This window comes from Schistocerca piceifrons, chromosome 3, assembly GCF_021461385.2.
Source record: "Schistocerca piceifrons isolate TAMUIC-IGC-003096 chromosome 3, iqSchPice1.1, whole genome shotgun sequence".
NCBI lineage: Eukaryota > Metazoa > Arthropoda > Insecta > Orthoptera > Acrididae > Schistocerca > Schistocerca piceifrons.
Window position 1 is genome coordinate 152,588,834 of NC_060140.1, and position 27,721 is coordinate 152,616,554.

The window sequence follows — 27,721 nt, forward strand, 5'->3', positions numbered from 1 at the left end:
AGCGCCAACCTTGTGTGAATGCTCTGAAAAGCTAATCATTTGCATATCACAGCACCTTCTTCCTATCGGTTAAATTTCGCGTGTGTAGCACGTCATCTTCGTGGAGTAGCAATTTTAATGGCCAGTAGTGTACATTCGATTCTCAGATTCTTTTTTATCTTGTCGGTACACCTGTTCCTGATGTGTGTTTGCACTTTCAGCTGTTTTGAATATTTAGTTTACTGTTGTCAGAACTTATACGTGTTTGCGAGTGCTCGGCGAATTTTTACTTTCGACACAGATGAATCACAGAATTTGCATTTAATTTTGTTTGAAAAATGCAATGAAATGCAGTAAAGCATTCGAATTGCTGACTGTAGTTTCCAACATTCTAATACGAGCAAGACAAGAGTTTGAGAGTGGTACAAACATTTCAAAGAGGGACGAGTGGACTTTGAAGACGACGACCGCCCTGGACGTTGGTTGGTTGGTTGGTTTAGGGATGAAAGGGACCAAAGCCCTGGACGTCTAGCACATGAATTACTGGCGAAAGTGTGGAAGAAATAAAGGAAATGGTTCTGGAATACCGCCGAATCACCGTCAGAGAGGTTGCTAGCATTATCAGCATATCCTCTGGCTTATATCGAGCAATTTTCTCGGGTATTTTGGTCATGAAGCATGTAGCAGCAAAGTTGGCTCTGAAATTTGTGAATATGGACCAAAAGCGACGTCGCTTAGACATCGCTCAGGAATGCTGAATGAAATCGACAACGATCCAGAGCATGTAAATTAGGTTATAACAGGTGACAAAACATTAGTTATACCGCTATTACTTCGAAACTAAGGCCCAATCGTCCCAATGTCTGAAGAACCAATACCAAGAAAAATTCGACAAGTTCGATCACGTATGAAGGTTCGTCTCACGGATTTCTTCGATTACAATGGGATAGTTCATCGTGGGTTCCTGGCTTACACCTGTACGATCATTAAGGGACACTACCTGAACGCTATATGCAGTCTGCGTGAAGCACTCCGAAGAAAACGACCAGATTTGTGGCAAAACCAATCGTGGAAACTATCAAGATAATGTTCCGCTCACACGTCAATGATTGTTTATGATTTTTTTGTCAAAACACGAAACCGTTATGTTACCTCGGTTACCGTATTCGCCGGAATGGTCCCTCGCGACTTCTTTCTATTCCCGAGGCTGAAAAGAACAATGAAAGGACGTCGTTTTGCCACTGCTGATAGATTAAAAACAGAATCACTGAAGGAGGTGAACACCATAACAAAAAGTGAGTTCCAGATGTGCTTCCAAGACTGGAAAAAGCGCTGGCACAAGTGTATTATATCTGAGGGGATTAGTTTGACGGGTCGAAAGTTGATGAATAAATAAATATTTTTAAAGGAAAACAAAAATTACGGTTACTTTTTGATCACACCTTGTATACATCTGTTGTTACAAAGTTTTGACTGCACAAGTTCCCTCAACAAAATAAGGATACTATCCAGTCATGTTGTCAGTAAATTACAATCATGTTTCTTATGGTAATTAGTGTGTTAACATACACTGATGTCCCATTTATCTTGACCGTCGCAAATAACTTTTTGTCCTTATATAAAAAAATGTGTCAAGCATATGTCGCGAAACTTCCTGGCAGATTAAAAGTGTGACCCAGACGGGGACTCGAACCTGGGAAAGTGCCTATCGTGGCAAGTGCTTTGCCGACAGGACTGTGGCCTCCAATTCGAGTCCAGGCTCGGTGCAAGTTTTAATCTATCAGGAAGTTTGAAATCAGCGCTCACGCCGTTGCAGAATGACAATTCATTCTGGAGGAAAATGTTGTTTAGCCTCCAGGGGGACACTAACCAGCATGACTGCCTTTCTTTTATGAACACCAGTACGTTTTCTATAAGTAGCACCTTATATTTTTTTAATTCGGTAATCCATTTCCTCTCCTCCACCTTATTCAGCGTGGGGCGGCGGCGGGGTGGGTGGACTGCTGTGGCTTGTGGGGTTGTGAACCACTGAGGGCTAAGGCGGGACGAAGCCTCTCCGTCGTTTCTAGGTCCCCGGTTTCAATACACAAGTACACAAAAGTCCTGAGGGATGAGAAGACCCATCATGCTTACACAGCCGTGTCAGGAAACTGCTACGAAAGCAAAGAGGACTCCACTGCAAATACGTAACGAAAAGCCTACATACAAACAAAAATTGAACGAAGTCAGAATTAGCAGAAGGAGAGCCATTCGTGCGGCGTTAAACAAATTCTAAAGTCCAATTCTGTTTAATGCCTTGATAGAAGATTCTAATAACGTTTGGTCTTATGTTCAGTTATTAAACGGATCGAAGCCATCTGCCCAGACACGCTGTGGCCATAATGGCATCAAAACGGAGGATGACCAAAATACTAAACGTCTTTCTCCAAAACTGTTTCAGTGAGGAAGGTCGCACTGTAGTTCGCACGAACGTCAGAATGAAACCTATCGAAATAAGTGACAATGGGATACAAAAGCAACTCAAATCGCTCAACAGAGGAAGGGCCACTGGTTCTGACGGTATAACAGTACGATTTTACATAGAGCATGCGAAAGAATTTGCTCCTCTTCTAGAAGCAGTGTACCGTAAGTCGTTGGAGGGGCGAAGCGTTCTTAGTGATTGGAAAAAAAGTGCAAGTCTTTCCCATTTCCAAGATGGGCCGTAGAACAGACATACAAAACTATAGGCCTATAGCTCTGAAGTCAGTATGCTGCGGAATTCTGGAACATGCTTTATGTTCGAATATTATGACATTATTGGAGGTCGAAAATCTCTGTAGGAATCGGCAAGGATTCCGAAAACAACAATCATGTGCAACCCAGCTAGTTCCGTTTGTTCACGACACCCAAAAGCAGTGGATACAGGCGCCCAGGTAGAAGCTGTGTTTCTTGACTTCCGCGAAGCATCGATACAGTCTCACACTGCCGCCTAACGAACAAAATACGAGCGTACGGAATACCAGGCTAGCTGTGTGATTGGATTGAGGAGCTTCTTGCAAACACAGCACAGCCTATCTTTCTCAATGGAGAGAAATCTTCACACGTAAAAATAGCTTAGGGCATGCAAGGAGGGAATGTTATAGGGCAGTTACTTTTCACAATGTACACAAATGAACTAGTGGATAACGTCAGAAGCTCCATGATGCTATTCGCGGATAATGCTGTTACTTTCCACAATGTACACAAATGAACTAGTGGATAACGTCAGAAGCTCCATGATGCTATTCGCGGATAATGCTGTTGTGGCCTATGCAGAGAAGTCACAATACTAGATAATTGTAGCAAAATGCTAGGTGAACTGCAGAGGATCGATGCTTGTCGCAAGGATTGGCAGTTGATCCTAAACATAAACAAAAGTAACGTGTCGCGCATACATAGGCAGAAAGACTCATACATGTAAAATTATACGATTGCGCACAGTCAGGGAAAAAGTCGCATTTAGTATCTAGGAGTATGCGTATGTAGCGATTTAAAATGGTACGATCTTATAAAACTAATCACAGGTGAGACAGGTGCCAGAATTAGAATCATATTTGGAAGAATCGTCAGGAAGTGTAGCCCAATCAAAGGAGCTAGCTTACAAAACCTCCGTTCGACCAGTATTTGAACATTGCTCGTTTGTCTGAGGTCTACACGAGATGAGACAGACGAAATGAAAAGGTCTTAGAAGACCAACGCGTTTCCTTACAGGAACATTTAGTAAGGGCGAAAGCGTTGCGAATGTGTGGCAGACGGTTCAACAGAGGCGTCCTGCATCACTTTGTAGTTTTAGTGTTAAAATTCCATGCGTGTGCGTTCCCGGAAGAGTCAACCAATATATTTCTTCCTCCTACGTATATCTCGCGCTAAGAGCATGAAGATAAAATTAGAGAGATTAGAAACGCAGTCTTCCTGCGAATCTTTCGCGACTAGAACAAGAAAGGGTGGCAATGACAGTGGTACACAAAGTTTCCTCCGTCGCACAGCGTAAAGTGGACGTAGAAATAACGGAGGTGATTAACTAGGGCGCATAAATTAAGCTTCAATCCTGCAAACGTTTTTTGTTAATAAAATACATTTTTTAAATTTTTTTCAGCCAAACGGGCGTTGCTTCATAGATTACCCTCTTTTTAGGATAATATCAAAAAAACGTTAAGATCGTAGTTTATGTACATACAAGCAGACAAGTGTTCACTAAACCAGAGCGAACACCACACACACACACACACACACACACACACACACACACATATACATACATACAGAGAGATAGATAGATAGAGAGAGAGAGAGGAGGGGGGAGGGAGGGAGACGAGCCATTGGTTGAATCGGAATCTGAACAAGCCGGTGTCAGAAGGGGTAAATCATATTACGTTTCTTGAATTTATCAGAGTCAAGCACTAGTTACTTCCTCGGTTACTCTTGGGGACCTCTTCTCCTGACGACTGGACCGTGGTTTGCGGCGCTGTTATCTTGTTACTTTTTGATCAAGTGGAGTGAAGTGAAGTAAACGCATGATGGGCGAAGCAAGGAGACAGAACAAGCAAAGAGAGAGTTCCTGGTCAAATGAAGACTACTAGGATCAAACATCGGCGTTAATTCGAGGAAGAAATGCCCGATAATTTACGTTTGGAGCACAAAATTGTGTGGAAGTGAATCACGGCCTGTGAGAAACCCGGAAACGAAAAGAATCGAAGCGTTTGAGATGTGGTGCAGTAGAAGGATCTTGGATATTAGATGAACAGATAAGATATCAGGAGGTTCTTTCGCAGAATCGGCGAGGAGACGCAGTACTGGAGAACATTGACAAGAAGGGAGAAGGCGATAGCACGTGTGGTGAGTCATCAAGGAATAACTTCCATCCTACTTGAGGGAGCCGTAGAGGTTTAAAAGGAAGGGCAGGAAGACGGGGATTGGAATATATCCAACAACTACCCGAGGACACTGTATTAAAGAGGATGGCGTGGGAGAGGAATTCGTGACGGGCGGCATCAAATGATTCAGAAGGCTGATGGCAGAAAAGATAAAATTTGACAAATTCTTGAAGTCCTCTTCGAAGGATTTTTCCAGTGCCACAGAAAAAAGTATGATTTCCTTTACGAAGCGAAGTCGCTATCATAATTTGGCTCCTATAAATGTTACAAATTACTAGCGCGCGTCAGAAAATTTGAGACATTGTCCGTCGTAACTAACAAGGGAACATCACCAAATTGACCTTATTTTTGCAAGATATGTATCAGCCACAGCACTCGATCGCACGATAAAACCTGGGACATAATTCTGATAATTTGCAATTATGACGTTATGAATGTGCAGCTTTTATGAATGCTAGCTTACCTGTTGTCTGGCACTTTCTGTCCGAACGCGAAGTACTGTACATCGCTTTGTCCATTGTGTCAAAGTGCGCGGTTTCTAATCTGCAGCTAGTGCCAGAGATCTCTTTGCTTTGAACAGTTTTATGTTGCAATTCACAAATGTAGCGTAAATGAATGAAACGAATGAGTGTGTCATTAAAGAAGAAACAGAGTGCTATTTAATTATTAACAACGCTGTTTTCCGTCAATTTCTTTGGACTGTAAAAAGGACATCGTTCATGTGAAATTCATACGCAGGAGATTCGCTGTTCTTCAACGCGAATGGCATGATTAAATCGAAATCATTAACTTAATCTCATAATAATCCTTCCCTTGCTTACGTTTATAACTTTGATTTAATCCTTCTGAACACGTATGTGAAGTTGACTTATTACATACCCTTTTCGCGTACAATAGCGTGTTCTCTGCCGGCCGCGGTGGCCGTGAGGTTCTAGGCGCTCCAGTCCGGAGCCGCGCTGCTGCGACGGTCGCAGGTTCGAATCCTGCCTCGGGCATGGATGTGTGTGATGTCCTTAAGTTAGTTAGGTTTAAGTAGTTCTAAGTTCTAGGGGACTGATGACCACAGCAGTTGAGTCCCATAGTGCTCAGAGCCATTTGATCCATTTTTTAGCGTGTTCTCTCGAACATGATATCAAAATATGTTCGATAGACGTGACAGCCTGCCTCCTCGTCATCCTTTACCTTCAATATCCCGCGAACAGGAAGGCTCTGGATATCACTCCGTTGTGGAGTATTATCACAATTATGGTCCAAATTTTTCGCGAGATCGATTGCTGGGGCCGATATTTTGCAATATGAGGTCAGGTTGCTGATATTTGGCTCTGAGCACTATGGGACTTAACATCTGAGGTCATCAGTCCCCTAGAACTTAGAACTACTTAAACCTAACTAACCTAAGGACATCACACACATCCATGCCCGAGGCAGGATTCGAACCGGCGACCGTAGCAGTCGCGCGGTTCCAGACTGTAGCGTCTGGAACCGCTTGGCCACCCCGGCCGGCTGGTGATATTTCCTTGTACGTGAAACAGCATCTCAATATTTAATCGTTCAGGATATGTTTTTGGTAACTTGTTTGAACCGACTCACCCTTCATATTTCTTGAATTTATTAAAGCCAAAGGGTCATTACTTCCTGGATTGAGAGCAATCCTATGCGGCAGCAAGAAGGTGACTTTCTGTTGAGAGGGCTATACACACACACACACACACACACACACACACACACACACACACACAGTGTAGTGTACTGACCGTGGTGCGTGAGCGCGGGCTGTGGCAGGTCCAACAGCCACATGGCTTCTCCGGAAGGCGCGCCCACTCCCTCGCTAAGGCAGGCCAGCCACTGGGACGGCTCGTTCTCATCTGCAACAACAACCATAGCACTTACACTCCCTGCACGCATCTCCTCTCTGTATGGTACAAAATTACGTGGATGGTAGTCCACCCACAAAGGAGATAGCTTATAACACTCTCAGTCGACCAATACTTGAGTATTCGTCTTCAGTCAGTGATACGTACCAGGCAGGATTGATTGAGGAGATAAAGAAGAGAAGCACTTTTCGTTACAGATCATATACATATTAGAGGGGCATGAAAGGGAAGCAGTGGTTGGGAAGGGAGTGAGACAGGGTTGTAGCCTCTCCCCGATGTTATTCAATCTATATATTAAGCAAGCAGTAAAGGAAACAAAAGAAAAATTCGGAGTAGGTATTAAAATCCACGGAGAAGAAATAAAAACTTTCAGGTTCGCCGATGACGTAATTCTGTCAGAGACAGCAAAGGACTCGGAAGAGCAGTTGAACGGAGGACAGTGTCTTGAAAGGAGGATATAAGATGAACATCAACAAAAGCAAAACGAGGATAATGGAATGTAGTCGAATTAAATCGGGTGATAACTGATGATGGTCGAAGTAGAAAGGATATAAAATGTAGACTGGCAATGGCAAGGAAAGCGTAGCCATGTATGGAAGTGAAACATGGACGATAAATAGTTTGGACAAGAAGAGAATACAAGCTTTCGAAATGTGGTGCTACAGAATAATGCTGAAGATTAGATGGGTAGATCACATAACTAATGAGGAAGTATTGAATAGAATTGGGGAGAAGAGGAGTTTGTGGCACAACTTGACTAGAAGAAGAGATCGGTTGGTAGGACATGTTCTGAGGCATCAAAGGATCACCAATTTGGTACTGGAGGGCAGCGTGGAGGGTAAAAATCGTAGAGGGAGACCAAGGGGTGAATACACTAAGCAGATTCAGAAGGATGTAGGCTGCAGTAGGTACTGGGAGATGAAGAAGCTTGCACATGATAGAGTAGCATGGAGAGCTGCATCAAACCAGTCTCAGGACTGAAGACCACAACAACAACAACATATATTAGTTCTCAAGTCAACATCCCTTTTTCTTATCACATAGTAGCCGTATACAGTGGTGAATGAGGTATCATTAAAAAGGTTTTTCAAGCGGCTTCTGACATTCCTACTGATTTTGGCTAAAACTTACTATTTGTGAAAATTTTTACGAAGCTAACTTATTAATAGCAAATGAGAGACGACCTTTTCGTATTATCTTATTACAAATACCATTTTATTTGTTTTAAAGTACTTATTAACTTTCATCAGCATTGCCACAGATAATAACCGTGACCACTGCGGTTCTTCCATTACCTCTGCCCGTCGTACAAACTGACTTTTATAAACGAATATATTTTCCGAAACGACAACCATATTTGTTCACGTCGCCTTGAATTGTGATTTACCTACTGCTGCTGCGGCCTAAAGTGTTAATGTAAAGCACGAAGTTTTATTAAAATGTCGAAATACCGTTAGAGGTTTCGTGCCCGTAGTCATACTGTAGATAGGAAGCTAACACTATGTACTAACCTGTACATTTCGCATTTATTTATTTGTATTTTTTATCGTATTTCTCATTAAATTTCTCTTCAACAACCGGTAAATGTAAATATTACGATCAGAAGTTGCGAATTAAAGCAATACTGATAGGAAATGTGTATACAGGGAGGTGCTATAAATACATGATTATTATTTCACGTCGTTCGGTTCATTTTTAAATATATTTTCTCGTCCCTCCAACTACCCTTATCCAAACGATTACACTTCTGCCAAATACTGTCATTATTTAAAACTATAAAAGTGCGAATGTTGCGCAAGGTTCCCCTGGTCATTTACTAACCGCCGAAGCGTCACGCAGCAAGAGACGCGTTCTGCGTCACAGTTAAAATTCCGAGTGCTTACTTTACGAAAAGAATCAACAAATACTGGGTGTATAAAAGCATGTGTCAGAAATTTTAGGGATTTATTCTTGACATCAGAACATTACAAACAGTTCATACCAACATGAGTCCGAAAATCCTTTGTTAGGGAGATGTGAAAAGATTTATTACTCATGCCACAAAAACGATATCAAACACATTTACATTTACAAAAATTGTTCCAAGTAACCACCGTCTGTTTCCATGCATCTCCCGAGACAATGAAGTTGTACAAACATTCTGGTGTGTTCTTATTTGGTCAAATGCATTTTAGATACGCTCCCTCAGAACGTGACATTGGGTACTGGAGTTGAATACAGCCACGATTGTCCCCAAAGGAAAAGAACGATCGGAGTCAAATCCGGAGATCAGGCCATGCTGTGGATCCCCCTTGACCAGTCAATCTCTCGGAAACTGGTTATCAAGCTACTGGCGAATTATCCATGTAAAGTGAGGTGAAACGCCATCGTGCATAAACCACCTTGGTTGGATGACTTCGGAAGGTACTTCAGGGTAATTAAGCAACTCATGCCTGAGGAACTGAAGACAGGTTTGTCCTGTAAGATGTTGCCAGAAGAAGTAGGGGCCAATGAGATGATCATGAATGATTCCACCCCACACGTTGAGGCTGAACCTCTGCTGATGGCTGTCTTGTCGCACTTAATAAGGGTTTTCGTAAGGTTAGACGTGACTGTTATATTGAAGGAACCATCACGTGAAAAGCCACCAGTTAATAAAGTGCACGCTTAGAACTGAAGAAACACAACACGCCGCTCTAAATGCGTCGACAAAATGTCTGCCTCATTTAATCCTTACGCCCCTTTAAGAGGATACAGGTGCAGAAGATTCTGATGCAGAAAATTTCAGATCGTCAGGTGATTAACGCCTTCCCTTCCTGCAATCCTCCTCGTACTGGTTGATGGGGTTTCATCCACAGAATTCATTCGCCAAGCTCTTGCGTTCGTACATCGCATGGTCCCCCGTCATCTACAGCGCTCTTCTCGCATGAGCCTCTCACGCAAGCGTTGGTGGAGCCGTACCAACGTCCTTGCACAAGTATATGCCTCCCAAAATAACGTTCAACACAAAGTTGATGTGCTGCGTCTGGATGCACACTCACTGGGCAGTACATGTAGTATTTATCTGCTACTTCAGACATCATTGTGATGTGTTGGGATAGAAATTATTCCTCTGACTGTTGAGTCAGAGGAAACAAAGCAAATGCCATGACCAACTGTAAGAAGAAAGTAAGTAAACATGCATATTGGCGGTAAATTTTATAACCAGGAGTCACTACAGAGAATTTCTTTCATACCTCCCTAAAGAAAGATTTTAGGACCCTTGTTCATTTGAACTCTTTGTAATGATCTGATGTCAAGAATATATCCCAAAAGTTTCTGACACGGGTTTTTATACATCTTGTATATTGCTCGACCGACGTATCCCTCGCGAAAAGACACGAAGGTAAAATTAGAGATTAGAGTTCAAAATCGTTTTTGCCACCTCCATTTCACGACTGGATCAGGAAGGATGGAATGGTAGTGACATACAAGGTACCCGACGCCACACATCATATCGCTATAAGGTGAATAGTGGAGTATAGATCTACATGTAGATGGTATGGCCGTCAATTTACTGCAGCCTAAATTAAAGCGTTTATCCGTTTTTTCTTTTTTGTTTTCTTTTTTTTTGGAGGGGGGGGGGGGGAAGGGGGCAAGAACAGCTCTTTTGTGCACCTATATTTTTGCTTCTATTGCCATTTCAGCTTGACTTATCTTTAAAGGCGAGCAAGAAGTGTAGGTTCACATTAATTTGTGAACATTCTGTAAAGCAGTTGAAAAATTTTAGTAAATGTGAACTATATGATAGAATTTGGACTCGTCTACATTATTTCGTATGACGTTTAATTTGCTTCATTAAATTATTATAAATTCAACATTCAATGCAGCAACATACGTAGTTCGGTATTAAATGATACGGAGAATGGAAACATGAAAAAGAACCTGTAATATGCTAGAAAAATTCAAAAGTCAAGATCGCATAAATATTTCTTTATTTAAAACAACTGGTTTGACAGACTTTGCTGTCATCTTCAAGTCTGTAACAAAATGTTTCATAGTTTGAGTTAATACGTAATGTTTGAGATTAAAGTTTTGGTTTGGTATTTGGAACTGTATATTTACACAGCTTAAAAAGTCTTTTGTTATGAAACGTGTTCAAGTTGGACACGTGTCATAACAAAAAGATTTTTTGAATTATGCAAATATACAGTTCCACATCCGTTTTTCGTAATGCCAAACTAAAACTTCTATCTCAAATATTATGTCTTAACTGATGTTGTGGGACATATTGCATGTGTATGCACTTCGTTACAGACCTGAAGATGACAACAAAGTCTGTCGGAACCGGTTGTGTCAGATGAAGAAATATTTATGCGGTCTTGGCTTTTGATTTTCTTGGCAGCTAAATCAGATCGCTCTATTTGTCTTCTCATGTTGTGGAGAGGTGATTAGGGAAAACCGAGGTACGTAATGCGACTAAATTATGCTTTTATTTTTTAAGATGCTTTTATATCACTGTTAGTAGCAGCTGAAAATTTATAACATACAGATAAAATATTTTATTCTACCTGGTATTCAACTCTGCGCGATCACGGAAACCAACAATACTTCGACCTTCATTCATCCCTGTTGGAGTAATTTTTATTCCCTTCTGCTGTTACTCAGAAACTACACTAACCTTTGCGTTACCGCCTACCACACAGGGGGCCTGGGTTCGATTCCCGGCAGGGGACTGGGTGTTGAGAGTCCTTCTTCATCATTTTCATCATCATTGACTCGCAAGTCGCCGATGTGGCGTCAACTAAAAAGGACTTGCAATACGGCTGCCGAACTCCCCCGAATGGGGCCTCCCGGCCAACAGTGCCATACGATCATTTCCATTTTTTACACTAACCTATACCACTCGGTCGTACCAGGAACTAGAGGGAAGCGACGCTGCGTCATCCGTGTAGGTGCTTTTACTGCATTACTGGTAAGCGATCCGTTCTAAGAGGCCTCGGCTGGACGGTACTCGTAGAAGACCCGGAGATCTCCGGCAGGTAGCAGGAACTAAGCGCAGCAGCAGAAGGCAAGTATGTGGCAGCGAAAATAAATTAACAGTCGGCGAAGCCAAAAGAAGACAGGCGTTAAAGTTCCCCGTAACCTTGAACCGCCGAGGAAACAAGCGCTCCGCGGCAGCGCGCGGCCTTCCAGAATAAGTTGTTGTGTCATTAGCGGCTGCAGGATCCGCAAAATGACCCAAATGCAATTTATGAACGGCCCGAACTGCCCCCCAGGGAAAAACGCCGCCGCATCGTGACGGGCGGCACTAAAAAAGCGAAATTAGGAAGAAGTGGCGCAATCCAACGGCGGACGGGAGGCTGCTTATGATGTCAGCTTTCAGCAGCACGATCTGCGCTAAACTCACGTGAAATGCCAGCGCCAATACGCTACTGGAGAGAAACAGGCAGGTATAAAAACCTGCCAACGAACGAATCAGTATAATAGACGATTTTCTACCACGCATACTCAAACTTGGGATGGTCAGTGAAACGCTTCAAGAGGAAAACAAGACCTTACATGCTGAAAGAGGCACCTAACAGGGTCATTCTTAACGGAGAGAAACCTTCACACGTAAAAGTAACTTCAGGTGTATCCCAAGGCAGCGTTATGACCTTTAATTTTTTGCAGTGTATATACACTGAAGCGCCAAAGAAACTGGTATAGCCAAGCGTTTTCAGATACAGAGATATGTAAACAGGCAGAATACGGCGCCCGGTCGGCAACACCTATATAAGACAACAAGTGTCGGAGGCAGCCGGCCGTTGTGGCCAAGCGGTTCTAGGCGCTTCAATCCGGAAGCGCGCTGCTGCTACGGTCGCAGGTTCGAATCCTGCCCCCGGGCATGGATGTGTGTGATGTCCTTAGGTTAGTTAGGTTTAAGTAGTTCTAAGTCTAGGGGAGTGATGACCTCAGATGTTAAGTCCCATAGTGCTCAGAGCCATTTGAACCATTTTTTTTTTATCGGAGGCAGTTGTTAGATCGGTTACAGTTGTTACAATGGCAGGTTAGCAAGATTTAAGTGTGTGTTTAAACGTGGTGTTATAGTCGGCGCCCGAGGAGACACAGCGACGAAGTGAGGATTCTCCCGTACGACCATTTCACGAATGTGCCGTGAATATCAGGAATCCGGTAAAACATCAAATCTCCGACATTGCTGCGGTCGGAAGAAGATCTGCACGAACGGAACCAACGACGACTGTAGAGAATTGTTCAACGAGACAGAAGTGCAATCCTTCCGCAAATTGCTGCAGATTTCAATGCTGGGTCATCAACAAGTGTCAGCGTGCGAACCATTCAACGAAACATCATCGATATGGGCTTTCGCAGCCGAAGGCCCACTCGTATGACCTTGATGACTGCACACAACACAAAGCTTTATGTCTCACCTGGGCCCATCAACACCGACATTGGACAGTTGATGACTGGAAACATGTTGCCTGGTCAGACGAATCTCGTTTCAAATGCTTCAAATGGCTCTGAGCACTATGGGACTTAACAGCTGAGGTCATCAGTCCCCTAGAACGTAGAACTACTTAAACCTAAGGACATCACACACATCCATGCCCGAGGCAGGATTCGAACCAGCGGTCGCGCGGTTCCAGACTGAAGCGCGTAGAACCGTTCGGCCACATGGGCCAACTCAGAACAGTCAGAATTTATTACGAGGCACACCAGTGTTCAAAGTCGTAGTGCTTACGAAATAATGATAATTGAGAACGCAGACTTCATTTTCATGTTTCGTAAATTCTACTCTGTCAAAATTGTGAGGATTTATTGCCATTATAGATCTTAAATTAACTGCGTGGCATATGTACTTTTCCAATTTTCAGACGTCAAATTTTCAAAGATTATGTTTTAGTGAATTGTAATTTCTCAGATATTACGCACCCATATGTACTATTCACTGATTTTTAACAATTATAATATTAAAATACACTGCCTGATAAAAAAAGTGAAGAACCCAGAAGATATAGCAGGGCCGGCGGGTGTGGCCGTGCGGTTCTAGGCGCTTCAGTCTGGAACCGCGTGACCGCTACGGTCGCAGGTTCGAATCCTGCCTCGGGCATGGATGTGTGTGATGTCCTTAGGTTAGTTAGGTTTAAGTAGTTCTAAGTTCTAGGGGACTGATGACCACAGATGTTAAGTCCCATAGTGCTCAGAGCCATTTGAACCATTTGATATAGCAGGATGTCCATGTAATTTCTCACACATACACACCTTCGATGCATATGTAAAGGATTAGAGCTCCAATCCTCTATGAGAACCAGAATGGACATCAGAGTGCGTTAGTGTGTGTTTATTGTTGTTACCCGGTCTGGTACGGTATGTGAAGGGTGAGAACGGTGTCAGACGTTGAGTGATCACTGTGAAGGAGAGGAAATGCCGAGTATTCGTTTGAGACAGCGCTATCAACAGCTGACATAGTGTGGAAGGAGCCTTACTGTGGGTCTCCATTGGGCGGCTGCTCAAATAGTGGAATATAAAGATTTTAGGGACATTCGAATGTGACAATGGCCACATGTTGGACTGCATCGGAACGTGAGCTCAGACAAGTTCCTTGTCAAGGTGTCAGTGGACCAGATCTGACCACCACAATGGAGGATCGCTATGTTGTGCACCAGACACATAATAACTCCTTCGGATATGCTTCTGTCACCCGAGAGCAGGTAATGGATGTCCTGCAACAATGAGTGTCATCCCTTGTTATTGGTCAGACACTAACAGCAGACGGACTAGGAAACTACAGTCCCGTGCATATGCTGCTGTTAACACCACAACTCACACGGCTGCATTTGGAGCTGTTCCGTTTCTGGGATGCACACACTGCTGATGAATGGCGTCGCGTTGTGTTCAGCGATGAAAATCTCATTTTTCAGATATTTTGGAGAGACACGACGTGGTTATTCCTATCGTCATGGTATGGGGAACCACCGAGTATGACCTCACGTCACGGCTGCCAGAGATTGAAGGAACTCTGACAGCACAACTGCACGTCAACTATATCCTGGGACATCTCGCGTTACCTCTCACATGGCAGTACAGTGGTGCCATTTTTAAACCGGACAAAGCTCTCTATGAACTGGCTGCGTGATTTTGAGGTACTCTCGTAGCCATCAAAAACCCCAGATCTGTCCCCAATAAAACATGTATGGGATTAACTTAGACGTCAAATCCATCTCGGTGCCAGTATCGACGATATCAAGGACCAATTACAACGGTTGTGGGCCAGCTTGCCTCAAGAGGGAATACAATAGCTTATGACACCTCTCCCAACCAAATCATTGCATGCATCCAGGCAAGAGAAGGTACTACGTCATACTGGCAAGTGGGTTTATGCTGTGAAGTTCTTTGTAAATTCGACGTAATCACTGAAGTAACATTACATACCCTCTCAACTTTTGATGCTTCATTTCTTTTCCTTCTCCCATTCTCAGTGCTTCACTTTTTTCGTGTCAGGTAGTGTATTTGATGTATACTGTATAATGGCGACTAAACGACTTGTTATTATATCAAAAATTTTGTACATTTCAGAGTTATTATTAATAAAGTCGTATAAATTTGTGTCACGTTAAAAGTGTAGTTGACAGCAAGCTGTGTTGGAAAGTGAGGGAAAGGGTGGGTGAGGGAGACTGGAACAAACTGTGTAACCCGCCGATTCCTCCCCAGGACCAAACCCTGGATTTGCGCTTTGGTGCTCGGCAGCAGGAGACGTGATAACTAGTCTCAGATTTGAAGTTCCTTGAAAATGGGTGGTATAGGTTATTTCACCTTTTCCGCTGATGCGGGAATCGGGTCACAGAGAAGGAATCTGGTTACATCCGAGAGCAGGAAACTGGGAATTAATGGCGCGGGACACGCTTGTGACACGAGAAGTAGTCCTTTTTCCCCGATTAAAGGCATTACCGCCTATCAGAGGAACGAGGCAACAAAAGCCGGGCGACAGCCGATTTCCTCGGCCGGCTGTGTTGCATTTCCGGGGAATTACAGTGCGTGCCGCAGAGACACGGCGCGTATGGCGGTGCGGAGAGACGCACTTCCGGGGCGGAGCGTCGCTTCGGCTGCGGCATTGTGTGGGGAGCTCTGGGGGGGACGGGGCGGCAGGTCTGACAGCCGTTTGTCACGCCGCGCAACACAAAAGTGAGGCCCGCGAGATCGGTTCTGGGGGGGTCCCTGCAGCCGCTTATCCACAAAAGCGGGAAGCGGCCAGGATATCTCCATCGCCGCCAGCCTTCTGTCAAACGCCGTCATACGCTTCCGCCTCTCGCCATCCTTCACTGTCGCCGGCTGCTGCTGCCGAAGCCTTTACAGGCACTTGTTCTCGGTCTTGTTACCATCACGTCCTACTGTCTCTCACATGGCCGCCGCCTGCAACACAACCACTCATAAGTAGAGGCACCTGTTTGTCGTGAACATTTTTGCACGATTTCGTCATTTTTAAAAAGTTATTTCGGTATATTTTTCGCTAGTTTTTTTCCATGTCGTCAATAATTTCGCTAAATTTTATTTCCACTTTTCAGCAGTAAAAGGTAAAGGAAATACATTTATGACACATTTGCAGTGAAAAATCTTTTATTTTACATAAAAAAGCATAAAAATTATAAATCTTATTAAAACACAAATACCAAATCATGTAAGTTTGGAAACATTTATCCTGTCCTAATCAATGTACACAACACACAAGTCAGTCTGAGAAAGACAAGGATACCATGACTTCCATGTTACTGGGAGCCCTGTCAGACATTATATTGGAATATCTAGAAAATGATCTCTGACTATCAACATTACTGACTGGGATCCACAAAGCCTTCACTGCAGCTCCCACAAATGTCCATACTCTGCTTTCAGGGAAAGAAGAATACCAATCACATCAACATCTTTACCTTCTCCTCTAGTAGTAGTGCGCCTTCTCCTTGTTCTTATTATGGGAAGAACTGTTATTAATGTGTTTCAGGCACGTGTCCTTTCTCTTCCACTCAATTTGCACATAAGTATCTTCCTACTTTTGTCGAAAACATAAAATCCTTCTGACGAAAATTCCTCTTCTCGGTCTAAAACTGTCACTACCATATTAATAATCTGTAGCACGAAAACAAAACGCAAAATACCACACTCAATGTACCAGCGATCCACAACGATTTCCAACACGCAATACTGAGTACACAGCCAGAACATTGTAGAATTTCTTTGGAATACTCGATATATTATATATATCGAAATAGTGTACAATCGATATCCGCATTGTATTACCATAACTCCAATCGAATTTCCGCAGTTAAGTTCAAATGACGAGATTTTGCAAAGTTTCGCGATTTGGCTTAAAAGTATATAGTTTCTCGGTTTCAGCAAAATGTGTAAAATTTCGTGAAAATTTCGCGATTTCGCGCTTTGCGAAAAACAGGCGCCTCTACTCATAAGTAGTCTTGGCAAAAAATTAGTCTCTCCCCGCAGACATATCGCCAATATAGTGTAATACCGTCTCCCAGCTTCAATGACGGCTACAATTCGGAGAAGGTTGCTTCAGGTAGGCCTGCGTCATATCCGGCTGGCGTTATTCATCGTTAATTAGTTACCGTACAGCAACCAAATTGGGTTGATGTTGACTGTTACGTTTCACTCACTGTTACAATTACTCCCAGACACTTTATGAGGGGTAACGTCCGTTGGTTTAGTGGTCCAATTGAAGTGCGTCACGGTGCCTGACTGTAGAGCTTCTGCGTGCAGGCCTGTGGACACTGCTATTATCATCTTTCAAGCAGGGAGTGTCCGCAGGAAACTCACCATAGGAATATACGCAGAAGAAAAGGCAACACTTGGCCTGGAGAACGTTGAAATAAACACGACCACCGTCTGTACGAAATTTTACTCCTCGTGTAAGCTGAGAAGCTCTCCGTAGCTCAGTGTCGATGTGTGTGGCTACTTTGCGGCGGACCGGGTTCGATATCCAGTACGGCCAGTTACTCTTCCTTGTTGGGAGGACTGGTGCGGGGTGTACTCAGCCTCGTGAGGCCAGTTGAGCAGATACTTGAATGAGAAGTAGCGGCTCCAAGGTCAAGAAAGCCGGCGAAGCTGTGTGCTGATCCCACGTCCTTCCACACCGCATCCAATGACGCCATAGACATAGAACGATACGGCGGTCGGTCGCGACTGGCCTACCTGGTCCAGAACACTGAGCTTTGCTTTGAAGATGAAGCTACAAGAGGGGCATGTGTGACTCGATAACGTTGTAATTAGGCTGTTTAGGTTCTTATATTGGTAACGTCACCGCCACGTAGCGCTCTGTATGAAAATCACTGGCTGTGGCTGGTTTGCATTGTTGTTGGCTATTGTAGTGTTGGGCAGCTGGATGTTAACAGCGCGTAGCGTTGCGCAGTTGGAGGTGAGCCGCCAGCAGTGGTGGATGTGGGGAGAGAGATGACGGAATTTTGAGAGCGGACGATCTGGACGTGTGTCCATCAGAGACAGTAAATTTGTAAGACTGGATGCCATGAACTGCTATGTATATTATGACTTTTGAACACTATTAAGCTGGCAGTAGTGGGGCTCGCTGTATTGCAGTAGTTCGACTAACGAAGATTTTTGTGAGGCAAGTGATTTGTGAAACGTATAGGTTAAAGTTAGTCAGGGCCATTCTTTTGTAAGGATTATTGAAAGTCAGACTGCGTTGCGCTAAAAATATTGTGTGTCAGTTTAGTGTTGATCAGAATAGGTAAAGAACGAAATGTCTGAGTACGTTCAGTTCTGCTCAGCTGTTTGAAAATCAAATAATGTAAGAGGTTTATCAGCACAGTAATTCATTAATTTTTCTAAGGGGACGTTACAACGTGTGTAAAAATATGTTCTAGATATAAAATTTTTAATGACGCCACATAGTATCTGGAAGCGCTGGGGGATATCAAAGCACCTGGCAGTAACGACGGCAGGGCGACAACACTCCAGCAGCCATTGAACGTCGTGACGTCACTGCTGCTGAAGAAGAAACATGAAATGAAATTATGTACAGTCAGTCGTTGCAATGTATTCCTCACTGAGTGAATGCAATAAATTACTTGAACTGGGCTTGGTCAAGATTCTGCGTTGTTTGCTGTCGAATTTAATTTGAATTGAAATATTCAATTACAGTGAAGGAATATACGGCGATTGCCTATAATATGTCTGAAGAATATACTGAAACTACTTTACAGCATTTATTCTCGTTATGATTAGTAGACTGGACTTGGTTGTGAGATAATAACGAAATGCGATAGTTTATTTTGAAGTTTAATATACAATGCAAGATTTTGTTCAATGTGGAAAATTAATTACGAGAAGAGAAAGCTATTTATTCTTTGGAAGTTATAAATACTTTTAGATTTCATGGAGGAAATGATTATCTATTTAAAGTTGAAAAGTTTTATTTCAATGGGCGAAAAATAATTCCGAACAGGAAGAAAATATTTACTCTTTGGAAACGCTAGTTTTTCTGAGAGATTTTGAACTTGAAGATTTCGCATGCGGGGAAGAACAACGCAGTCACATCATTTTACTTACGGCCATCAGTCTAATAAACTACTACGCTTTTAAGGAGATATGAACATTAGGCCCTTTGAATCATTTAAAAAGTGGAAAATTGTGATTCTTCGAAGCACAAAACCCATCTCCAGTCAGTCAGGAACTAGCCCAATGAAGACATGCAGCAATATGTTCCCCTATGAGAAATGGCTTTTGTGAGGTACCCGACGCCATATATCCAATGGATGCAGTTCCCTTCGCAATGTTCGTTCGGAGACGGTTGAGATGAACGTGCATTCAGTGACAGCAGCAATTCCTGTCGGGTTTGTTAGTGATTCTCATTGACAGGACGTGACACGTCTTCGGTCCCTGTCGGTTAGGTTCTTTCTGCGACCATTGTCCTTACGCCGTGGTACATCACTGCGTGTCGTACATCGTTCTTTGTAGACACGCTGGACAACCCACCATATTTGCAACATCATTCACGGACACGTCCAAACACGATAGCTCTTTTCCTGCCATTCTCTCACGTCTCCACGTATACCCATCTATACAACCGACCGGCACATACTCAGCACTGTCACGACTTACGTCACCTGTGTAGGGTCACAACTACAGCGCAGAGACGCCAGGTTGCTCTTTTAACGGGATAGTAAGTATTTTGTCCGGTGGGATTACCTTAGATGTAACAAGATTCCTTTGACTCGACTATGCGTGAGATACGATCGCAAGCCGCAGGTGTGTGTGTACCGAGGACTGGAGGCACGGCTCGCGTGTCTGGAGAGAAACCGCCTGGAGTCTGGAGAGTATGACGCTGACCCACTTGCTTGTAGGTCGCCCGGACGTCCGTCCGCATACGCCACGCCTGCGCTACATATACTTCAGTTTCGCGAACCACACCCGGCGTTTTTCCCCGATGTCGAATCTCGCCGCCGAAGAAAATTCGGGACTTTCTTTCGTTACGTGAAATCAGAATAGGAAATATGACATTAAAAGCAGCAGATGAGTTTTGCCATGCGGGTAGCAAGATAACTGACGATATGCGAAGCAGAGAGGATAGAAAAGGTAGACTGGCGATAGCAAGAACACTGTCTATTTTTCCAGGGAGTTCAAGTCTCTCCTTCGTATGAGCTATACCAACGTGCTACAATCATAGCGACGTCCGTTTGAAAAGTTCGACGGTCTTTGTCATGAAAAAGAATCCAAACATTGGAGAATACTCCAGAATTGCTCGCACTGGTATGGTGGATGCGATTTTCTTTACAGATGCATTGCCTTTTTCCACAACCCTTCCGACAAATCTAAGTTTTCCACTTCCTTTCCCTAACACTGATTTTACGTGATCGCCCAATGTCATATCGCTTCTCAGTATTACACCCTAATATGTTCACTACTAGTCTTGCAATCGCATGCTACCTGGTTCTTTGTCGTTGTTGTGGGAAATATCTCGTATTTATCCACACTGATAAAAACTGCCATTTTCCTACACCAAGTGGAAATCTTGTCCAAGTGTTTCTGTATTTACTTTCTGTAGTCCGCGACGATATTTTCCTGTGGACGATAGGATTCCCGGGAGACAATTTTAAGGTGCTGCCGGTCCTGTCAGGTGAACCGTTTATGCACATTGACAACATAGGTGGTCCTACAACTCCTCCTTGGGGTACATCCGATGTTATTTTCGTTGCTGTTGGATATTCGCGACGCCTTATAAGGTTCTGGGTTTTATTAGTCAAATATGCATCGAGCAAATCATGTATTTGCAAATGTACGTGGTTTGGTCCTATCTTGGTTAGAAGTCGATGGCATTGTATACAGGACGATGGAATCTAAGAAATCACATATTGCCAAATAGAAGTAAGCGACCTTATAAATGTTCAGACAATAATTTTGTTATTGTCAAGATCGACACTAATTACTACAAACATTCATAATACCGGTTTCAGCAGATTAACTGCCATCTTCAGGCGTTACAATAATCCATAAATTCATTCTGGAAACAATCTAGAAATAATCTGTAGGTATGCATACTGAACATCACGAAACATGGCAATAAATATGTCAATAAAATAAGTTTAAATCTTGCCAGCACGTAGTGAAAAAGACAATGTTTATAGTAATTAGTAGCGATTTTAACATAGTAAAGTGCTGTCTAAATGGAAGTCTATCTGCTCACCTGCATCTGTCGTTTGCTATACATCGTGTAGGAACATAGCAAGCTGTGTTTCGCACGAGTGGTTTTTCTAGGTCTACATCTACACCTACATAGATACTCCTCAAGCCACTGTGCGGTGCGTGGCGGGGGTACCCTGTACCACTTCTAGTTATTTCCTTTCCTGCTCCACTCGCAAACAGGGCCACAGTATGAACCCTAATGTCTTGAATATTATCTTCGTGGTCCTTACGCACAATGTATGTTGGAAGCAGGAGAATCGTTTGGCAATCAGCTTCAAATGCCGGTTCTCTAAATTTTCTCAATAGTGTTTCGCGAAAAGAACATCGCCTTCCCTCCTGGGATTCCCATCTGAGTTCCCGAAGCATGGCCTTCTCAGTTACGTGTTGTTTGAGCCAGCCTCTGAAGTGCTTCGACGTTTTCCTTCAATCCGACCTGGCACGGATCCTAAACACTCGAACAGTACTCAAGAATAGGTCGCACCGGAGTCTTATATGCGGTCTCCTTTACAGGTAAATCACTCTTTCTTAAAATTCTCCCAGTAAACCGAAGTCGACTGTTTGCTTTCCCTTCCACAATTCTCACAGGTTCGTTCCATTTCGTATCGCTTTGCAACGTTACGCCCAGCTATTTAAACGGTACTGTGCTATTTAAATGACTTTGCTGTGTCAAGCAGGACATTAGTTATACTGTAACCGAACATTACAGGTATGTTCTACCTACTTATCAGCATTAACTTATATTTTTCCACATTTATAGTTGAAATTCATTACATCAACTACAAATTTTGTCTAAATCGTCTACAGTCACTCAGCTTTGTCACCTTACCGTACACCACAGCGGCATCTTCAAACAACCGCAGATTGCTACCTAACCTGTCCGCCAAATCATTTATGCGTACAGAGAACAACAACGGTCCTATCACGCTTCCCTGGGGCACTCCTAACGATACCCTTGTCTTTGTTGAACATTCGCCGTCGAGGACAACATACTGGGTTCTATAACTTAAAAAATCTTCTAGCCACTTATATATCTGTGAACTTATTCCATATGCTCGTACCTTCGTTAACAGCCTGCAATGGGTCGCCGTGTCAAAAGCTTTCCAGACATCTAGAAATATGCAATCTGCCGGCTGTCGTTCATCCATAGTTCTCAGTATGTGAGAGAAGGGCAAGTTGAGTTCGCACGAGCAATGCTTTCTAGAACCATGCTGATTCGTGGACATAAGTTTCTCACTCTCGAGAAAGTTTATTATATTCGAACTGAGAATATGTTCAAACATTCTGCAGCAAACCAAAGTTCGGGATATTGGTATGTAATTTTGCGGGTACGTTCTTTTTACCCTTCTTATATACTGCAGTCGCCTGCGCTTTTTTTCCCAGTAGTTTCGAACTTTGTGTTGGGCGAGAGATTCACGATAAATGCAAGCTAGGTAAAGGGTCACTGTCGTAGAGTACTCTTTGTAAAATCAAACTGGAATTCCACCCGGACCTAGTGATTTATTTGCTTTCAAATCTTTCATTCTCTACGCCAGGGACGCTTATTACTATGTCGTCCATACGGAAGTCTGCCCGATGGTAAAATGACGGTATGTTTGTACGATTCTCCTGTGTGAACTACAGAGTGTTTATAAATGAATATCGGGGTTTTGACGCTTTATAATATTTATTATATTAAACTTACAGTTATAAATGACATGTAAAATGAAAGAGCAACTCAAACAGTTTTATCAATAACCTTATAAATGTTCTGTATGTGCACCATTTGTCACACGGCACACATCAAGTCTATAGCCGAGTTCTTCCCAAACGTTGATAAATGTGTCTTCAGTACTGTAGCAACAGCTGCTTCAGTCCGGTTTCTTAATTCAAGGAGTTCTGCTGGTGGCGGAGGCACGTACACAAGATCCTTGATGAGGCCCCAAAGGAAAAAATCGCATGGCGTTAGGTCGGGTGAACGTGGAGGCCATGCAAAACAAGCCCATTATTGGGCCCCTTGCGGTCTATCCAGCGCTTGGGAAGAACTCGGCTATAGACTTGATGTGTGCCGCGTGACAAATGGTGCTCACATTGAACATTTATAAGGTTCTTGGTAAAACTGTTTGAGTTGCTCTTTCATTTGACATATCATTTATAACTGTAAGTTTAATGTAATAAATATTATAAAGCGTTAAAAACCCGATATTCGTTTGTAAACACCCTGTATTTCTTGAACGAGAATTTAAAACTTCGGCTTTCGTTTTTCCGTGAATCCGTACTGATTCTCTGAGAGTATCTTGTTTTCCTCTAGGAACGTCATAATGTTTGTGCTTACAACTTGTTCTAGGATCCCGTGACAGACGGACGTCGTTTCCCAGAGAATTGCTCAGAATTTTTTTTTTTATGTGGCGGGAAGGTCTCTAAAGGAGTCACTTTCGGCCTCGTGAGGGCAAATTAGGCGCAGCCTTCATTAAGGAAGCAGCGACATTGGCACGACAGCCCGCAGCGTCCTTTGCACCGCACACCAATCTTGTTTTATTTTAGCGCGGCAGCTCCGCGCCTGGCGGGTAGGCCGCCCGCCACGCCTCTCGACTGGGCACGAGCCGGGTGTGAGCTCTCAGAGCTGAGCCGGCCGGCCAGGCGGCGTCGGGTTGCGCAAGCGCGCAGTGTTTGGGACTGGCGATCGCCAGCCAGCATCAGCTTCCTGTTTACCGCCGCACATCCTCCCTGGTGCCGGCTGCCCACGCATCAGCGACGCCAACGGCGCACGGCCACTTGTCTCACGGGATCGTCTCGAGACCGACACACAAGCGGGGACATCTTGCTAATACATTTTTTTTGTACGCTGCCTGGCAAATAAAATGAAACACACAGAAGGGAAATAGGAGACGAACTAAAACTGGTTGCAGGCACTGATTCGGCTGGGAAGCGATCCATAAAGCCGTTGTATCCTCTCATGAAGCAAGCTGACCAACAACTGTTGTAACTGGTCCTTGATATCTTTGATACTGGCACTGGGTGCAGTCGACGTCCGAGCTGGTCCCAGTCTTGTTGTGTTAGGAAGAGATATGGATATCTTGCTGGTCACGGAAGTACATCGTCACCTCAACATCAGGCACACAGTTCAGAGAAACACGTACCATGTATGGTCGAGCATTGTCATCTTGAAAAATGACACCACGATACCCACATGAGAGGTAACAGATGAGGAAGCAGGATGTCCGTGATGTACCGTTGTGCCATCAGAGTTTTCTCAGTCGCTATCAGCCGTGACGTGAAGTCATTCTCGCCGGGAACACTAGCACCGTTGTGCCTCCCCAAAACATTGGAATAATGGATCTCTCCCTGCACCATACTCGTCGACGCTGGTCATCAGGAGTAATCCCGAACCGCAATCCATTGCAGATCATAATGTGACGTAATTCATCAGCAGTCCATGGTTCCCGATCCAAACGCAACCACTTGTGTGTATTGTTAATGCGACGACGATTCTTTAGTTCATCTGCTGTTTGCCGGCCGGAGTGGCCGTGCGGTTCTAGGCGCTACAGTCTGGAGCCGAGCGACCGCTACGGTCGCAGGTTCGAATCCTGCCTCGGGTATGGATGTGTGTGATGTCCTTAGGTTAGTTAGGTTTAATTAGTTCTAAGTTCTAGGCGACTGATGACCTCAGAAGTTAAGTCGCATAGTGCTCAGAGCCATTTGTTAGTCTCTGACTGATGCTGCGGGTTCGTACAGAATGTTGCAGGGCGTCCATGACTTGTTCTCGGATGACGGGCGCATATTTGGAGTCACGGTGACCAACCGGCCAAATGGAAGCTACAATGAGGCCTCTTTCAAACTCTGTTAGTTACTGGTAAGGCTGTCTCACCCGAGTAGGCTGCGTCTCAGAATCCGTCGCAGTGATAACGCACCTTTATATCCTACAGGTTGGGGTAGCAACACTAAACACGAACAACACTACTGCACTCTGACGGCCCTACTGCCTATCACAGAGAATTGCTCTTCTAATCATTTACATACCCGCCGAAGTTGTGTACGTTTGCCATCCAATCATGCCTTGTGGGTGCTTTCCTTTTTTGTTAGGCAGTGTATTTTTACATATTGATATTTGCAAAATTTCCAGTTGACACGATAGAGTATCGTGAGGACGAAGTGTCTGAAAAATGGAAAGAAATTCTAAAGAAATTACAACCTTCGTTTAACACCGGATACTTTTCTGTTGCGTTTATGAGGGTTAGAGCACGTGGATTTCGTTGCGGGCCGACTGACTGTAGAAAACATTCCAGCCGGAAAAAGTCGTCTATTAATAGGCTAACAGTGCCTACTGATACCAATAAATCTGATACGTTTCGTAAGCCCACAGGTGGAACCAACAAACCGCAGGGAGTTGAGGGAAGGCAAAACAGAAAGGGAAAGATGATCCATTAAGACAAAGTGACACCATTACCGGCTTTCCCAAAGGTAGGCAGAAAGACAGAAGGATAAAGCATTCGTCTCAGACAATTGCTCGCGGAGCCGTGGTCTTGTAGACCTGTGTTCATGTAGGAAAAGGTGTTCTTCCTCCGCGCACATTGCTCCTTTTCTTGCCGATGTATGGGGTTTGTGTCGTATGTGTTTTTGTTCTGTAGTGGTGAGTGTAATGGCTGTGTGTTCATTGTAGTGTTGTTTGTATTGCATGATGTTGATGATGATCATGATCATGATGACGATGATGAGAGAAGAGAGGGTGAAACCCAGTGCCGGAACATTGCCTTCTACTCTCGAAAAGCACTGTGGCAGCCAGCAAGCTTTACGTCCCCATCCGACTGACGGACCCGCATCAATGATGTCACATGCCCTCGCGTCATGAGACCCTGCAGAGGCTTGGAGTTTAATCCAGGACTTTGGCGCAAGGACTGGTGATAAGGAACTTTACGCCATCACCTCTTCTCTCCTTGCCGGTCAAATACTAACAGTGAAAAATTCATCTACCACTAGGATTCGAACCGGCTTTCTCCGAGTCGACCGCCACCGTACAGGCGTGCGTGGGCGATCCTGGCTACACACACGTTTTAGACCGTATAAATTATGAAATTGTCAAAATTGTGAAAATTTATTGACATTACAGTATTCAAAACAATTACATGATACGGGTACTTCTCAAATTTTTCGACAAATGCTTTTCAGGTGGTGTCTTTATCTGAGCTGCTATTTCTTGGAAGTTATGCTAAAGCGATCTACTAACAACTAATGTAAACAAATTATATACATTGCTTTAATAGAATAATACTAATACATTGTAATACTTTCAAAATGGATGCCGGCCGCTGTGGCCGAGCAGTTCTAGGCGCTTCAGTCCGGAACCACCCTTCTGGTACGGTCGCAGGTTCGAATCCTGCCTCGAGCATGGATGTGTGTGATGTCCTTAGGTTATTTAGGTTTAAATAGTTCTAAGTCTAGGGGACTGATGACCTCAGATGTTAAGTCCCATACTGCTTAGAACCATTTGAACCATTTCAATCAAAATATCTCGTTACTAGTGAGAATCAAGGCAAACTACTTTTTGGGGGGAAGGAGGATATAACAATTACCCCCTCCCCAGAACCGAACACTAAAACCGCGCCTCCGGTGGCAGATAGGATGTCCAATAAATCTCTGTCTGAGTCTGAACGCTAAACTAGTTTGCCCAAGGAGATTGATGGATAAAATACTTAACTAAAGGATGTACGCAGGGCTCCGTATTTGGATCAGAGTTTTGGGATATTGACCTAGATACTCTGTTAGAGAAAATAAGGCAAGTACCCTACCGAACTGATGCATGAAATACGTCGAAGACTTCATGACGGTAACAAACTGAGGCGTCTTGCCACGGTTCGCGCGGCTGCCCCCGTCGGAGGTTCGAGTCCTCCCTCGGGTAGGGTATGTGTGTTGTCCATAGCGTAAGTTACTTTAAGTTAGATTCAGTAGTGTGTAAGGCTAGGGACCGATGACCTCAGCAGTTTGGTCCCTTAGGAACTTACCACAAACCTCCAAAAAACTTCCACTAGGGCAGACCTACAAGATAACAGTCGACTCGTTGTTGCAACGGCTTCACACAGTGTGTTCAGACTTCCTGACACTTAAATCTATACTCGATGTTAACAAATTTCTCTTCTTCAGAAACGCTTTCCTTGCCATGGCCAGTCTACATTTTATATCCCCTCTATTTCGACCACCATCAGTTATTTTACTTCCCAAACAGCTAACTCATTTACTACTTTAAGTGTCTCATTTCCTAATTTAATACCCTCAGCATCACCTGATTTAATTGGATTACAATCCATTATCCTCCTTTTGCTTTTGTTGATGTTCAACTTA

At 43.7% G+C, this 27,721-nt stretch overlaps 1 protein-coding gene across 1 annotated transcript in view; it reads right to left on the reverse strand.

Moving 5' to 3' along the window:
* Nucleotides 1–27,721, reverse strand: part of LOC124788474 — a 70,191-nt gene that overhangs the window by 10,981 nt on the left and 31,489 nt on the right. The window contains exon 4 of the mRNA XM_047255745.1: nt 6,626–6,736. Coding sequence (XP_047111701.1) covers nt 6,626–6,736 — 111 coding nt within the window. The remainder of the gene's footprint in view (nt 1–6,625; nt 6,737–27,721) is intronic.